The sequence below is a fragment of the Haliaeetus leucocephalus genome, unplaced genomic scaffold, assembly GCF_000737465.1.
Source record: "Haliaeetus leucocephalus isolate CR32 unplaced genomic scaffold, Haliaeetus_leucocephalus-4.0 Scaffold170, whole genome shotgun sequence".
NCBI classification, from domain to species: domain Eukaryota; kingdom Metazoa; phylum Chordata; class Aves; order Accipitriformes; family Accipitridae; genus Haliaeetus; species Haliaeetus leucocephalus.
Window position 1 is genome coordinate 685,543 of NW_010972606.1, and position 18,361 is coordinate 703,903.

General features: G+C 41.7%; 1 protein-coding gene across 1 annotated transcript in view; it reads right to left on the bottom strand.

The window, feature by feature from the left end:
• The window catches only part of SCUBE1 (signal peptide, CUB domain, EGF-like 1), a 210,529-nt gene that overhangs the window by 20,789 nt on the left and 171,379 nt on the right, over positions 1-18,361 (bottom strand). Inside the window, exons 10-11 of the mRNA XM_010563586.1 lie at positions 7,788-7,904; positions 3,122-3,244 (exon numbers count right to left, since the gene is read on the bottom strand). Coding sequence (XP_010561888.1) covers positions 3,122-3,244; positions 7,788-7,904 — 240 coding nt within the window. The remainder of the gene's footprint in view (positions 1-3,121; positions 3,245-7,787; positions 7,905-18,361) is intronic.

Sequence of the window (18,361 nt, forward strand, 5' to 3'; positions counted from 1 at the left end):
TTATGAGCACAATTCTGCATGCACGTCTTGATCTCAGAAACAACAGGTAATACTAATGACCTGAGATGTTCTCTCCCCGCTTTTGGAGGCACAGCTCTCTGGCTTAACAGGCCAACTACCACCCCACGCACAGGAGTCACCCTCACAAAGACCTGTTTATTTAGATGACTGCTAAAATGGTGTTTTCCACTTCTCTCTCAATCTCTCAGACTTTTTAATTTTAGCTTCATGCTCTAGCTTCTCTAGTAGAAAACTTCCCAGCCAGGCAGAGGTGAGGCAGGACATGCTGGGATGGAGATGGACAGTCCCACCAGTCCTTTCAGCTGCTGCCAAAATGATCCAAGGAATGCCAGAAGGGACACTGTGACACACACAGACATCGGCCATTTCTCATCAGCGCCCACTGTGCGAGGCACATTGCGGCTTGTGCGGTGGAAACACCCAGCTTCTCCTCTTGGCTTCATGGCAGGATGATGACAGAGTATCCTGCAGGTCTCACAAGGTGCTCTTAGTATTGAGGTAAAGGACTGTTTGTGTTTCAGCTGAAATGACAAAGTTGTTATGAATAGTTGGACCAGTCTCTGTGCTTCAGCCTGAGCTGATGGTATGCCACGGATAATTATAATCCTGCACTTATTTTAATTTGACATCTTTTGGGAGTGAAGTGTTACTTAAGTACATCTTTCTCCACACAGACAACAAGGTTCACTCTCAGCTGGCAGGTGCCATCACTACCTGTGCTGAGGCAGCCTCACTGCTTCCCTCCTTTCCCCCAGAGATTTAACCTCTGCACTGACTGCCGGCCAACTGCAGCTGGGCACCTCTTCAAGCAGATAGTTCACACTGCATCAGCTGGTTAAATCTCAGCCAGGGGTCTGGAGAGCAGTTCTTGCTCCAGCCCTGTAAAAACACCTGTTCAGGTACATACGCTTTTTCTCCGACTGTTCCTTGCTACTTCTTCCAAACACGCTCACCTTACAGGAGGGACTTGGCTGACTCTTGTTTTGCTCATGGATGACTGTGCTCCTGCAAATGTCCTTCTTCCTACCTGTCAGCTCACTACTGAACCACACCAAGGTAGGGGAGAGATCAGAGCTGCAGCAGCCAGACTGGTTTGGGTCCGCCAGGGTTTGGGAAGAGCCCAGAAAAGCTGGGATGAAACAGGGCAATTTGAATGCAGCAGCTGGAATGAGCCTTGCCTGGCTTGGCTTGAGTGCAGAAGAAGGGTCCCAGCAGCCACCAGCTGGTTCACGTTCCTGGCCCCACTGCTGGTTAAATATAAATGTATACAAGTCCCTTAAACAAGCCTGATGTTCACATCTCAAATATGGGAATAATCATCCTCCACTTACCTCCCTCCTAAGGTCTTTTATGTTACATTGGTGACGTTTTTAAAGAAATTTCTTTGGACTGAGGAGACAACACAAGTGCAACGTGTCATTGCTGAGCAAAAGAGGATTTTCTTACTGCAAATGTCTCCAAATCATGTGGCATTCAGGATCACTACATATCATTCTCCTCTTTATTGTGCTTTTATAACAATGTAGAATGCAGTTTCCTCTAAACAATGTTGGTAATAAAGGCAGGCGATCAGCAGGGAGATGACACTCATTTTAAGCCTCATTAAATTCATCAGATAAAACGGTGTGTATCAATAACGAAGGGTACTCTATTTTCCATCTTCCAACTGACTATTATAAATAATGACGAGAAATTTACAACTAGGAAAATATTTCCAATACAGCCTCTTACCCTGGGAACAACATTCTTAGTAGGTTGAGAAGGAATATAGCACAAAACTTCTGTGGTCTAACTATATACCAGACTTCAAAAAAATCTTAGTCCCTGCTGTTAATTTACAAACTCATTTCCAGAGGACTAACTGGTACATTGCAAGGGAGACCTAGTGGAAAACTAAAAAAACAGAGTTAACCATGTCTTACTCCTACAGTACTTCGTTCTCTATATAGCAGGGAAGGTAATATATGTAAAGGTGAGCAGGAAAAATGAAGTACTTAGCTGTGGTTAGGAAGAAAGTCAGTGGCAAAGGCTGAAACCCAACTTGAGATACTCACCCCCCACCCCACCTTGGGTATAAAGTGCTTTTCATACTGCTGTATCCATGTAAGTGAAAAAATGCCACAACTGCATGATCATGCAAGAGGCCAGTGCGGTGCTCTCTATTCCAGCCTATAGTGCTTTCCCTCAATATGTGCAGAGATTCCCTTAAGTAAGGTCCCCCCCTTTCTTGTTCTGCCTTCCTCCCAGTTAGGTATTAGGCAACAGCCCCGAATGTATCTATGAGAAGCTATTCATGGTTAAAAAAAACACCAAACCCAAACAAAAATCCCACAACCTAAATTTGACTATGAAAGACCTAAGGTATGGCATTCCCATTAAAAACGTGAAAACAAAACTAGAATCTCACAGAAAATACTTTGAATGGCCATAGCCAAGGCCTAGATTTGCTGTGCTTCAAATAAGACCCCAGGAAAAATGTCATCTACTTAAAGGGTACGGAAATTCAGACCTGCCACAAAGTGGCACTAGCAGCAAGTGTCATAATTTTAGTGGTCTCAGGATTTGTGCTCATTGCAATTAATACTTTTGACACAGCTAGTGTCAGTACTCTGTACTAAGCAGGATACTTGAGATAACTTGAAAAATTGGGGTATAGTGCTGTGAATGTAGATATTAACCTGAATACCATGTCCTACTTGTAAACAGTTAAATATTTTGAATAGTCTAAATTAGTCTTAGAGGGAAGTAGAGTTATAGCTGAGGTTACAGAGATGGACAAATGACAAATTAAGAACAAAAGTATAAAATACATTAAATAGTAATAATAAGACTTACATTTGTGTGAACGGACTTGTAAAATTAAAAAAAAAAAATTAACACAAATAAAATCCAACACATTGCCCATTCTCTAATCCACCTGCAGTTATATCCTACCCCACGGACCCCCATACAATCAGGTGTCATCTGAGTTTACAAAATGAATTTGGGGATCTATATTATGAAAATGCAGCATCCCTCACACAAAACCACGGGCTTTTTCACCCTCCTGGAGAACAGGACCATCACCACAGTCACCTCTGCGTCAGGCTCCCACACTTACCAACGCAGTCCTTTTTATTCCAGTGCAGTTTCTTTCCAGGCGGACAGACACACTCATAGCTCCCCATTGTATTAAGACACCCATAGTCACAGCTACCATTGCTGATGCTGCATTCATCAATATCTGAAAATGTAATTAAAGTTGAGAAGAGTATTAACCATATGTACACATGTATAACTGTGCATTAAGATATGTGCATAAGGATATGTTTCTACTATATCTTTTATATTTAAGTCTATACAAAGATATATAAATGCAGACAATACTCATGTCAAACAATTTTAGTGCATATTGCATGTATTTGTCCTTAGACACATGTATAGCTCCTACTCTTTCAAGGATTTATGCATACAATACAATTTACTTGCCAGGACCAGTTACACTGAAATTCTTGGAAGTACTCACAAGATACAAAACATGCTCGAAAGTGTCTGCAGCATCTGGACAATAATGTACATTACATTATATGGAAAAATGTCAAAGGCATAAACATCTGTGAGATTAGATCACTTTTGCATAACAGGGAGATAAATTCTCCACAGTGATTCACAGAGTTTGCTTTTAGAAATGATTCAGATGAAGGAGAAACTATATATTTGATAGGAACCTAGCAGCTGAAGTGTAGTTTATTCAGTCTTCTACTCCTCAAATAAAAATGAATGGTAAAAGCTTGCATGAAGGCAAAGCAATTACAGGATATGTTATCACTGATATTCCACATAAACGCTTTCAATTGTTGATACATTAGAAAAGTATTTAGTCAATACGAGGTATATCCTTTTTACTCCATGCAATCAGCATTTATAGACTTGTGCCAACACAGCTGATCTCTCGTCTCCTCGCCACCCACCGCCAGAGACGGTGTTTATCCGTCACGCTCAGCAGGCGTTGTGCTGCCATGTACTCACCTCTGGATCACGCTCGGGCACACTTGGGGCACTAGATGGCACAGGCCAAAACTGTCGTATGGCACCTGTGAACCACCAGTTGCACATTGCTGCTCCAGACTCTTTAATTTTAGTATAGCCATAACCTAAAAGCCCTTGTTATGAACCACAGCCCAGTTATTTCAGGCGCTGCACTAACCTCAACAACAAGTGGTTTCTGCCCTTTGGACACAGCGACCCATCTGCTTGCTGAAACAGTAGCGTTACTGTAATAGACTTTTACAAGGCACATAGGTTGTGCCACTTGACATATGCTCAAATGAGCTAGAATGATGCCAAATCAACATGAAATATACTGAATTGCTAATTCTCTGGTTTAACGATAGGCCTCAAAATGTAACTGTAGAAGGAAAATTGTCACTTAATGTGCTTCTAAGGGAGGTCTGGCCATAAATGCTCACAGCCCGAGTGACTGCCTTTCCAAACCACACCTGAGCCCAGGCTTGCACTCCGATTGCCATGTGCCTGGCACTGCCTGAATCCGTCTGGTCTGCAGGAACACAGCCTGAGTTCAGGCCAGTGCTCCCCAGGCCCCAGTTCTGAAGCCCAGTGAGCCCACCTGAAGCCAGAGGGTGACGTACAGGTAGGAGGTGGGATGACGAGGGACTGGGCTGAAGCACACACATAGGCATTGGTTAACAAATGCGGGCCCACACATATTAGCCAAGTTTTCCTCTGGCATCTTGGGGAACTTGATGGGAACATTGGAGTATTTACTAGGGCAGCTGCTGGAATCCAGACAGAAGCTTTCTTTTTCTGATGCAAGATTTTAGCCTGTGTGGTTAAGCAAAAATCTAGAAAACATGGAGTATGTGCTTAAAAGAAACTGAGAAAGAGACCCTAATACAACAGGCATGTTTCTAGACAATGTTATGATTTGGGTCAGAGTCAGGACTTCTGGAGGTCCTGGGTCAGCAATTCCAAACACTGACAAGGGAGATGATAGTCCCAGAAAAAACTTTTTCTGGGACAATTTTGTACATAGTGGTCAGGCTTATGCTGAGTGGGATCTACATGTGAACCCATACTTCGAAACACACATTTAGTCGACAGTGCTTCTGCCACTGAGCTCTGGCCGAACTGTTCAAACCTGAGCTCTTGCCGTCAAGTACCTCAGCCCAGAACCAAGCTCCTGAAGAAGTAGCCGAATTCCCAGAGGCATTGAACAGTCCTGCAGATTCTACTGACTTTCCTAATGTCACTTAACGAGCCAATATATACTGCAAGTAGGGCTTTACATAAAGAGGTGGTGTAAGTGCTAGCACTGTCCTTCTAAAAGGTTCTCTTATGACACACGATTTTTATTTCAAGAGATGACATGAAAAGGATCCCAGAGAGAGCAACAAAGGTTGTCCCTCGGCATGGAAGGCCCAGAACAAGGACGTTGCCACGTGGTTTGTTAATTACTAGTAGAAGGGAAGCAAGATGGAGAGAAAGCTTACTAAGAGGCAAGCCTGCACCAAATCTTTTTGAAGGTTCTCATTAATTCTCCCTAGTTTTGACTTCTGCTCAGTGCCACATGGATGGCAGCCAGGGTAAGTTATTTGTTCCACTGTAAACATCACTCTCCAGGGGCTGACTAAAACTAATGATAGGCCTGAGCAGCAAAGCTCAGGGCTGGAAAAGTCTGGATTCAGAGCTGTGATTTTGGATCTGTCCATTATGGAAAAAAGCAGGAGGTTCGGATCTGGTTATGTTTGTGCCCAAAGTTCAGCACTGAGTATTTCCAGTTAGAGTTTTGTTCCTACTTCAGTCTTATTTAAAAGACTGAAGCTGAACAGAGGCTGAAGATTATTTAAAGTCTGAAGCTGAAGCCCAAACTTTGAGGCTTTCCCTAAATTAATACATACATTAAGTCATTAAGGAATTAACAGTGATACTGAAGATCAGTCTCTCTACTGATCCCTCCATAGGTCCCCAAAACTTTCAGACACTGACTTTGCTTTCAGAACTGCCCTCATGTGGTGTCTTCTTCCAAACTCTTCCCTTAGATGGACTCCTATTTCTCTTCCTGCCTGCCTCTACTGTACAGTGAATCCATTACTTATCCTGCTCTATACAAGAGATACCAGCACACACCTCCTACGCCTTTCTCCCAAAGAGAAGCCAGGCAGAGATATCATTAGCAGTGTCTCACGTTCACCCTACAAAACCAGGTGAACTCAGTGCTCAGACAGAAGTGAGGAGCTAGCATCTGTTTCTGCTACATCAGTTTGCATAGCACAAACCGAACCACATGGGAACAAACCAACATCAGCTTTTAACTGTATCTTTTTGGCTCAGTCTGTAGCACGATTTACTTAGGAATACATAGAGGATAACTCTTGCATATAATATGCACCACAAATTAAGAGCCATTATGGCCCAACACTGTTCTCAGCAATTCCTCTAGTGTGCTTTCCCTGGGCTAAGTTTTTGACTCAGATCAGAACCTGGCCTGAATACATAGCTTTTGTGGATTTAAAGTCAGGGCTTTGTTTATAGTATTATGCAAGCTTTACTTAGTTTGTCTCTTGAATAATTAAATAATCAACTATTAGCCATATTTTAACTAAACAAAACCATTTAGTTTTTTTACATTTAAAAGTAACGTGGAGAGTTTATTTTGTGTCAGTATTTTCTGACAAGTAATTTAGATTCAGGGCTTTCAGGTTTTATTATAATTTCCTCTTTCCACTTTTGTTTGTGTAATGCTGACTTGATTGCTTAAAAGCATAATTTGGACTTAATACACTTAACAAATCCCTCAAAAAAACCCTTTGCTCTCCTTTGACCCGTGTTCTGTCCTGAACACAATGAAAACCTACCCCACTTATTAAACTTTCAGGCAGGAGACCACAGTGATACCCGGGGGTGTTAGCTGGACCGGTGGCAGGCAGTCTCATACTGTGATACCCCTGGCAAACATTGGACTTAGAGTGCTCTGAAATTCTCCTGCCTTGATCAAGTAGAAGCTGAACCTCTAATTTGGTCTTTGTGGTAATACTGCCCTGTGATGCACTTAAATATCCCTCTCCTGGATAACCAAACATTACAGCACTACTTCTTTCCAGTTACGCCAAAAAGGTTGAAGAGCTGAAGTAGCTCCACAGAAAGTGGGAAGAAGGTACCCCACAGCCTTCCATTATGAGTTTCGCAGGCAGTTTATGTCACAGACTGGTCAGGACAAATACCAACAGAGCCAAAATTTGTAAACTTTGCAAAACTGACATCCTTCTCCTATTCTCTTTGTTGCCCATCATTTGAAGCCTTTCTTCTGTAAATACAATTGTGACTAACCTCAGTCCTGTGGAAGTACCGACTGGTACTCTGTGCTTGTAAACTCTATAAGGAGCCTTACCCTGTAGACCGCGATGAACCCCAGCCATGAGGCTGCTTCGCGATGGTTGTGGAAGAACGGCTGCATCCATGCAGCAGTGGATGCAAGTGTCACAGCTGCAGGCTTCTGGTCTATACTGAGGCTGATATGTACCACTATCACAAAAATGTTGTGGCCATTGCTTTTTATTTATGTTCTTCTGGGAACGCTTCAACAAATCTGAGATGCTCAAATTTTAGTCGTATCTAGCTCATGCTATTTTAGCTTTATTTTAACTTCATTTTAACTTTATTGGTTTATCGTTTTCAGTTCTAAAACCTTCAGCTAAAAGAAGGTGTGGCTCAGTAAACAGTTCACAAAGCAAACAAACAAATAGATAAGCAAAACTTAGTTTCCAAACCTCCACAGTGCGTCAGTCCATACAAGGTGTAGCCTTTATGACAGAGACATTCAAAGCTTCCAGGGTAGTTGATGCAGGTGTGATCACAGGTCCTTTCGAAGGAACACTCATCTATATCTGAATTCATAGAAAAAGCATTAAGAAATTAGAATTCAGTTAAACTGAATGGCTGGAATTTCACATTCAGTTGCAATACCTTGTTACTGATAAAGTATCAGGTATCATCCCAAGTAAAATCTGAGGAAAATTTCATTCTCATTCCTCTAGTGCCTTATAAAGAAAGGACATGCAGGTACATAGAGAAAGTCAAGAAGAGAGGATTTAAGAGAAAACATGAAGACTGTATTATATATGTTCACCATTAGATGGCAACCTTTAACTTCTGATTACATCTACCCAGCAGGGCTGTGGAGGTATGAAGGTTTGTGGGGGTTAGTGGCACAATGAAAAAAAGTTTTGGGTTGAATCAAGTCATTCCCTCTTTCATTGACTATTCCTCTGACATCTCGCCCACCAGGACAGGGAGTCACTCGCAGACTTGTGCTCTGCCTACGCAAGACTGTACAGACTGCTGCACAGCTACAAGGGAGTAAGGAAAACACTGCCTGAGAGTAAGTCAGTATCAGGGACAGACAGGCTGCACCTAGGACACAGGAAATCTTAGTCCAAGGTCCACATTCTAGCTAATTCAAGAAAATTTGGCCTCTTCCCCTTAAAAAAGTCAGGCATCTCCAATTATCACTGCTCACTAATGTGAAACCCTTATTTACACAGTCTCTTCCATCCACCAGCCTATAAAGCAAGCAATTAACAGCACGTTGTTTCAAAGGTAGTACAAAGGTTTTGCTGAGCAGGGTGATGTAAAAGTTTATTTGACAGCAGTCACGATGGAAGGGACTTGCTGAAAACCGTTACATTAAAGGTACCTTAAATAGCAATGTGTGCAAAATAACAACACTTTCGAGTGAATTTTATCCTCAGACAACTGTTTTTTAAAAAATCCTCTTCAGTGATTAATTTTTCTGTTAAAAGGTCAGAGAAATTAATACAATAACATTATTTGAGAGTACTAATTTCAACAAATCTCATTCCTCCAATATTCCTGAGGTATAAATGAATGGAATAGTATTCCTCTAACAGCTTGCACGCTTTCTAGAGTTGCTTATTAAGAACGTAACCTGAGCAACACCATTACTATATATAACTTGGACTTTCATATTGTACATGCTTAGAAAGCTGTGAGTGCTTGAAAAAACTTGAAAACTCACCAATACTTACGGGTATGCTACCCAGTTCCTATATCCAAGTATTATTGATACAGTTTTGATGTTTAATGAAACATTCTAGGTCTCATCCTATTATAAATGCAAATACTTAACTTCAAGAACTATAAAATTAAGACTTTGTGAATGTGTACACAAACCCAAAATCTGTGTGAGAGTTTATGCACAAAATTTAGAATGCTGTAAACAGCTATGTTTTATATGATCTCCAATTTTAAGTGTTTCAAAACATTCACACAAAAGAGAATTCACAACGTGGAAAGCAACTGTTCAGGCAAATGCATAACATAAAATGAAATACACATGATAAACAAAAATCTACACTATCTGGTTTTTATGTGTGCACCACAATCCCTTGTTATGATCAAGTAGCAGAAAAAGGACAACTGAGATTTTACCTTTTTTACATCTATTTAATTTTTAATGCATTTTCCTATGCATTTTAAAATATCATTGTTTGATTTCTGAAAGTAATTTCTTTTTAAGGTTTCCTTTATAGTCTTGGAAATACGCAGCTTTTGAATACACATAAATGGCAAACTGTTTCAGTTTTCTCTAAATAAATACATAAAGTAAAATCATTTGGGAATGAACACTGCAGTTACAGTTTTAAAGGATTTTTAATGCATAAGAAGCCAAATCTACATCATGGTTTCATTCATGTGTAACCTTGTTCTCTATATGGTATTGCAGGAAATTTACAAATGCAGTTAATTTTCTGGCCTCTGACTTACCTTGGAAGGCTCTTTCTCAAAACTAATTATTTCATATTTCTCAATAGTGATCTTATCCTGTACTAGTTTAGTCAATGGGGTTTACGCGTTGCTTTCACACATACCGCTTTGTGTTGTTACACATTATGGCTTAGGCCTTTACAAGTTTTTCTTCACATTAAGAAGAATGCACGTCCCTCTTTGCCTGTGGAAACAACAGTCTGCCTAACAATATGACCAGTCATCTGCTTGCCAAGTAACAGGCACTCACGATGGACAAATGCATTTCTATTACATGAAGTATCAGCTACTCATAAACTTATATTGCTTACACTGGCTGGCAGAGATGCTGAAACAAACACTTTTATTATAATACAAAGACCGCTATTAAAAGCTTTTTCGCCATTTAAACCCCTCATCCCACCTCCTGCTGCTGTTCTCATAAATTCAACCTCTGCTGAATTCAGCATCTTGCTTTGGCTGATCAAACACGGAAAGCCTCCATGCAGATTTTTCCTTCCCTAACGCTAGCCCCCCGGCCCCTCTCCTCCCTGCCTGTGGAAGGTAGCGCCAGGCACTGCCCAAGGGACCCCGCTTTCCGCAGCGCCCATCTGCAGAATCACCAGTCCCCTGAGGAATTCAGCACTGGTCATAGAAAAGGGAAAAATATGCACCACATACTCTTCACTAAAAAATCCCAGCGGTGCGATACAGGATGCTGAAATCCTCTCGCCTTTTTTTTTTAAAAACCCCTGAAACGTGTGCTCTGGGCCCTGTTATCCTCTCGCTACCAGAAACTTTGAAGTTGGCCCTCACACCTTTGTGGTGCTCCACAATACTTCTCCATATTTACCCTGAAAGGATGTGCTTATTTCCCACCACCCTCACGACAGAGGTTTCTCTCGTAGGAGACTGGGGAGCAGGGAGTTACACCTGGTTTCACCTTCGCAGCCCGGGGTTTCAAATCCTGCTTACCACACAACTGGCAATGAACGTAGGTGTCTGAATCTTGTCTCCTCTGTACAAACAACACTACACAATCTGGTAGCATTATCTACTGAAGAGAAGCCCAAAAGTACAAAAGCAGAGATGTAGCAGGTTACAGCTAAAGAACTGAGAACAAATAATTTCTCTTCCAGTTTTGTGGTCAACGCCCCCCCGCCCAGCACATGTACACACTCAAAACCACACGCATTTTTGTATTGGGTTCCTCTGAATTTCCCCCCTTCCACACACCAAAATAAATACTGAGGAATTAACTTTCTGGGTCTGAGGCACTCTTAACATGATTTAAAGTTATTTAAATTAAGTTTTTGAACTGTTTTAACATGAAAAGTCAAAATGTTTTGTTTTCGAGGAACTGCAGTGGAAAACTTCAACTCGAGGTTGAAGTTTCTATTCTATTTTTAGTTGAATTTGGCACGAATTCACAAACAGTCCAAGCTGTCTCAGAACATTTCAGATTTGCTAATGCACTTATTTGACATCAAACACATTCTTTTTACTTTCACTTAGTCAAAAATTCATATCACATTCACCACTGTAATCAGCATATGCGATTGTGTCATTTCAGCATATTAAGAGACATCTTCACAGCTTAACTGTTTGAAGCTTACAGGAACTATGGGGCTAAATTAATCTCCGATTAGTGCACGATTAGCTTCCTGCCAGAGGCAGGTTTTTTTAGGATTACTAATGGCACCAGATAAAGTCCAGGATGAGGACCTCCCTACCCCACAGCAGGCGAGGCAGTGGAAGTGCCAAGCTCAGGGGCTGGAGCAGAAGACCTCCAGAGGTCCCTTCCAACCCCCCCGGCAGTCCCAGCCCTCTCTAAAGGCGCTCTCTTTATGGTGTCCTGCGCTGCCCAGAGCTCTCCCGCCAGTCGCTGTTTCCATGACATCGAGGCACCACCTCAGGCTGAATGAAGTCCAGCATCTCTTCTATCAATCCATGTTCTCATCTCCAAAGAGAATGTGTGAACAGTGGAATCACTCCTGTATTTTTGCCTAGAAGGGATTCAACTCGAAGAGGTTGTTCAATGGTTTAATAAAAGAGCAGGATTTCCCCGTGTTTTTGAGGGAAGTGATCGCTGCCAACGGTGGTCATGCCTGATAATATTTGTTTGGCTCTGTTCCTATTATTTCTAGTCAACATTTGGATTTTATTGTTTATTTTTCAATCATACTGAGCATATATTTTTTAGTTCATGCTTTCACACCTTAAACGATCCCATCATGATCTTTATTCTTCTTGAATATAATGTGTTAGTGGGTGTCGGATTGTCAGTACTAGAAAGTAAAGTCTTCCATCTATCTGCAGAAGGCAGCTACCACAGGTCAGATTTCTTCTAAGTTTCCTCACACAGATGTCTCTCAAAGGTGACCTGAAGGAGCAGGGAGAACGCCGCTCATTTTCCATGCTCATTCAAGTCCCTGCCCTTTCCACTGATTCTGCCAGTAGGCCCAATTACAGTGGCACCGATTGTTCTGGTGGTTTGTGTGATGTGGACACTGACTCATTTGTGGATGTAGAGTACAGGGCACCAAGAAGCCATCACACAGCAATGATTTTTGCGAAGTCTGAACCTGAGCTGGATTCCTACCAGCAGCTCTGGAGTGAAAGGCCCCTTTCTGTACTCTGTTTCTAGTCCTCAAAGGCAGTCCCCTGTATTCTTGATTGTCATTGCTTTCTTCTCTAAAAGAAATTTCAGAGTAATTAAAAGAAACCAATGATCAGGAAATCAAAGTGTAAAGCAGGACATTTCCAAAAAGCATTAGCATTGCAAGCAAGCAGCTCAACACTAAACATGGACAGGTGAGGCTGGCAAATAGCACTGGATTTATAGATGTTTTGATGACTGCAAAGTGATGTAGAAACTGCTATGACTCCCTGACAGAACGGACATGCAAAATTCACTTGCGCAGAGGTACACGTGCAATTTAGGGGTTGTGGTTATAGAACTGAACAATTCAATGCCCAGTTTGCCCAATCCCACATTAAAAATTTACTGCAAAAATAAGGACCTCCCCCCCCTCTCTCCCTTAATATAATTTTGTTTGTTAATATTAATAACAAGTGAAGAAATTGGTTAGAGAAAACTAGTGGTAATCACGACAGCTTTTCTCCGAGACATACACTAAGCAACTAGGCTAACTCATGAAACTGGGAGCCTTGTTCCAAAACACAGGCCACATATGATGCTTGAATAAGAGTTTGGTCTTGCTGCTTGGAGTATTTTTCATGTGGTCTGAAAATAAACATGGCAAGGGGAGATCACTGTTATTCGATGGTGCTATTTGTGCTACAGAGAACAAGACAGGAGGGGCTAAAAGGCAAACAATAAAAGCTGTAACAGGGATTTGGGACAAAGTGCAGACTGTAACAATTCTGGACACTGTAAGCAAAGAACACATCTTATATTTGGTTTGTCTGTGTTCAGTGAGGCAAGACATAAAGTAGTAGGTCACTGCATATAGGCAAAATATAGACATTAAATCTAAATATACTATTTCAAATAGAAATAAAAGAGAAAATATGTACCTTTTGCTCAGAAATAGAAAGTAAAACAAAAAGAAAAGGAAATATCTATCTCTACTATCAATTCCTTCATCAGTAGAAGTGACTCATGACACCCTGAATGCTGGTAGATCACTTCAGTCAAAAATGGTCACAATATTACAGTAACATTTTGAGGTGCTATCACAGTCATGACTCCATACACTCCCAATCCTCCCAGTAAGATTAAGTATACCTTCATTATGGCAGCAGATTTATATACATATCGTGTAACTGCTGCCCAGGATGCTGTGAAGAACGTACAGAGAAAGGAATCTGTGGTTTTCAGATTCATGTGTTAGTGGTGTTTGACCCCCAGGCTGGAAGGGATACCCAGGTGTCCCACCGTGCTGTGCACAGCAAAGCCGCTGCTCAGTACAGTGGAGTTATCTCCTAACGTGGCCACATTCTCCTAAGGCAGAAGTCCACAATACATAGTTTTATTTTGTCTGTCTCACACACCCTTGGTTTATTTTTAGCCCCCAAGCCAAACGTGGACTCAGTGTGAAGTACCCCACTCAACTGATCATGCACACAAGCCAAACTCAAGGCTAGTCAGAACGTTTTGTGTTCACATTTCTCAGCTTCCAAGTCATCGGCTCCTCTAAGAAACAGAGCCTTTTTCTCATTCATTAAGCACACATACATAGAACTCTAAAGAAGTGTTACATGATGTTTTTAAAATAAACACTAATGCTTTTTTATATGTATTTTGGCTGGAAGTTATTTTCTGCCTTCCCCCCATCCCCTCTGGTTTCTGCAGGGAACTGATACCACCCATGTAATGTTGTTCACCTTACAGCCTAGCCAGCATGGTTTCCAACAATATTTGACGGACATTAGGGAAACCACATATCTTAATCTGAGTGGCTGCTGGACCACAGGGAGTCATGATTCAAGCTACGTTCGCCAACAAATGCTGGTTTAAATTCAGTATTGGGAAAGGCATTATTTTGCTACAGCAGCCATATGATGGGCTTTCCACCACATCTCACGTTTTCTGATCCACAGTGACTTACCCCTGTTCACAGTTAGTAAAAATGCATCCTCCATCTGAGAACATAACTCTCTAATACACATCCAACACTGACCAGAAGGAATGGCTTACAGCTAACTTCTCCTTATGTTTCAAAGTCTACAACAATAAAACCAATGAAGAGGAAGCACAGAAGGATGTAGTAATGTACAAACCTTCTACTTCATTACCTTCCCAATGAGTGCTTCTGGAGCAGGCTAACATAAAGCGGGGGGGAGGGAAGCCATAACCCCAAACCTTTAAAAGTACCTGAAAAACCACACCCATTTAAACTTCCCACTGCATTGCTGACTTGCAATCAAGACAACTTGTTGCTAAGACTTAGTTGTTGATAACATACTAATGACCTGCAGAAAAAACAGATCTGGCATTAACTGCTATACTTCTACTGTCAATGTAAGTGCCTAAGTAGCACAGTCACATCTTGTATTTCAGAAATTTAAGTGGGAAACTGTCCATTATGACTAATGTTGACTTGGACCAGAGCATTTATTTATTTAAGAACTTTATTGCTCACAGTTAACTATGTGATTAGTGAAGACCAAATGTAACACACTAATCAGGGAATGAAAGCCTTCTGAAGGAAATTGATTCTGCTTGCAAGGAAATGTGCTTTTTATTAGAGACGATTTGTTCTTAGAATGCAAAGTGGTAGTAAAACAAATAAATATATATAAACTGCAAAAGAACCTGCAAAATATACTTGAGACAGAAGCAATAAATAATTAGAAACCTGTGACTTATTACATAAGCATCCCACAGAGGAGGTATTTCAAGGACTTAGCAGTACAAAATGAAATGACTATTACTCAGCTTCAGGGATAGGCACACAGTAGCGGCCAATGACAAATTCTGCAGACTCTTTGGTTCCTGCTCACTCTAATACAGGTAAGATCACTGGTCCATGCATTATTTAAACATGCTGCCATGGTTCAGTACAGGAACAGAAATTTGCTTGTAGCAAATTAGAGCTAATCTAGTTTCCCCAGACCAGACAAAGCATTTAATTGTACCCTTGACTCACTCGTACCAAACAGTATGTCTCTGATCTCTAGCAACAGCTTTAGGCAGGAATGATATAAGCAAGTCCATGCCTTGGTCCACATGGGAATCACGAAGTCAATGAGGACCTGCAGTGGCACCAGGGTCATGCAGATGTGCCTCCGGTCACATTCCCACTGGAGGAATTTGGGCTCAATTTCGATTCTGCTCTGCAACCCACAGAAGGTACTTGCTGCCCCAGAGGGTAACACTTTCTAGCACGGCAGTGGCTTAACACGGACTTCAGTAATTACGACACATTCCTTCCTCTGGGTTCAACACCCTAAAGCGGCTGCTTTATTGCAAGCTACTTAGCAGCCTGAGCTTCTGCCACAGCAGTAGGGTCTCCATGGACCTTGAGCCTGCCAGCTGTTCCAGGGTAGCTAAGCAAGAAGTGCTCTCCCAAACAGCCAAATGCCCTGGGAGATGCAACCAGGTCACAGTTTCCACTTGTTTAATCCAGCATGGTGTGCAACACCTGGAGTGGGAATTCTATCCTTTCCAATCCATAGTTGTACTAAAGACCACTAGTGTTATCATCTACCTAGTTCTGCCTCATGGCCTCAGTATCCTTTTATATCTGTATGTTTTTATTCAGTATATCGAGATCCTGCAAACAGCTTGTCTTCATCTTCCTCCCAGCCTATCTGTACCTGTAGGAAGTTCAATAACTCGGTATCTCTGTTCTGGAGGCTGTCAAACTGCTGATCACTCTTAAGAGAGGCTGTGTCTTTGTCTGTCTTCAAACAGTACTAAATGCAGTATTAACACTCTATAGCTCTGGTGCAAGTGCAGTTTAGGGAGCCCCAGTTGTCTCTGTTGTCCACCATTATGGTCTGATGATTTAGATACTCTTATTTTGCTCTAAGGAATATTTGGGCATCACTGATTCCTCCCTTCTCTGTGTGTTCTCACACTTCTGCTACATGCCTGAAGTTGAATGATGTCTTCCAAGTCTTAGCAGTCTGGACAGAAACTGGATGTTTATTTTGATAGAATGAGTATATTTAATGCCAGCAAGACAACCATACTCATTTAGTCTGACCTCCTGCACTTAAGCAGCCTCTAGCATTTTGCTTGGTAACCTCCAAAGCATCTCTGTTCCAGGAAGGATTGTCTAGGTGTTTACCTGGACTGATCTCTCAGTCTTCTCCATCAGTCTAATTTTTAGAGTTTAAATTGGTGTGATCCTTTTTAATTGCTAAATTTGGTAAAGGCTGAATAATTTCTCTTAAAAGAGTGTAACGCATACCTGATCCTTCCAGGAATCAGCAGGTACCTCTTGATATATTCCTCATATTATTTTGTTGGATCTGAGGTTACAAACAAGAAAGCAAGATTCCAACTAAGTAGTTCCCTTGGGCTGGCTGGCTGGCTCTATTAATTCATATCACCAGAGCAGCTCAGTTCAGAAGACAGTAATCTTTCACTGGCCCCTTCAGTTGATAGGGGGACTGCAGTAGTCAGATCCTTCTCTGATGCTATGCACCAAGGGGACAACTCTTAACCCAGCAAACTCATCACCCTCACTAACGTCAGAAAAACTGGTTTCCCACTGTTTACCTAGAAGTGACAGCAAAGGGAACTGCTATTGGGAAGAACAAGACAGTACCTTTGGGAGAGTCTTTAAAGGTAAATGGCAGCTCATTTTCTTTATCTCTGCTATCAGACCTTATCAAAAGAGACCAGTTGCACTTTCTGGGAACCACTGTGCTACCTCTGGGATTTGAAAACAGAAGGAAAGCAGGTTAAAAAACGAGACTTGGCAATAAAATTGTAAGCCTAAACTGTTTGCTCCCGCTCCAGAGTAAATACAATCCTTTCTTTAGGAACTTTTCCAAGGGAGTTTTATGTGATCTCACGGACCAACAAATTAATTTTCCCTTCTCTTTTCAGTTTCTTTCAAAAATTCCCTACTTAATTTTGTTCCCGAGTCCGCAAGCTCATTCTCTTCCACAAACTTCCCTCAGGGCTTCCTCAGAGTCTGCAGAAATGGGGCTGCAGAACGACATCTTAATGCAGTAAATACCTATTCCCTGTGTGTTACCCTTAACACATGTGCCAAGTCAACTGACCACCACACATTCCTCTTCCTGACAGCACTGCAGAGCCAATTCTGCTCCCAGTCAGTGAGTAGGGTTTTGTTCCGCCTCATGCATCAGCCACGGAATTATTTGCTTGTTTTTGGATCACCAAAAGCTTTGCCTGAGGGGCTGGGAAGATTTATGGTTTTGGATGGAAACTGCAGAATTTGGCAATTTCAGCCAGGCAAAAGTTGGCAGCTAACTTTGGGGTCTTTGGGGGTATCTTTGACTATAGTTGGTGGGATTAGGCCCAAGGTTTTTTACATTTCTATAATGAAATACATCATCATCATCATCACCACCGTTACTATTACATTATCATTTCTCTGCTGTTGGGCAAAGAAAAAGATTTCCAGCATTCTTCCCTGCAGCATTACGAAGGAGCCCACCACCTTCTTTTTTTGTAAGCAGCACCAAACTAAGAAACACAATAATAGTAGAGGATTACCTGGTAAATTCCCTTTTGGCAGATATAATTTCTTCTAATATTTTAAACATGCTTGTGCAAAACTACTTGCTAAATCTCAGCACTGCAAGGAGAGCTGGAGAACAGCAGTGACAGCTTTTGCCCATGGGACTGCTGAGGAGGAAAAGGTGCCCGGTCTCAGAAGTGCCAAGCCAAGCTTCCCTCTTCCTCCGTTCCTTCAGCTGAGCTGAGCTGCTCAGCAATTCTGAATTTGGCCAGCTGTCCTAGCAGAGAGAGGAAGGAGAAAATCAATGCTGGGTCCTGAGGCTTTCTGAGTGGCAGGCAGCAGAACATTTCATATCTGATGAGGTAAGCTTGTTTATTCTGCGCAGACACTTCACTCAGTCACTCACATCAGGATACACACGCAGAACTCTCCCTAGCCTTAAGCTCCCT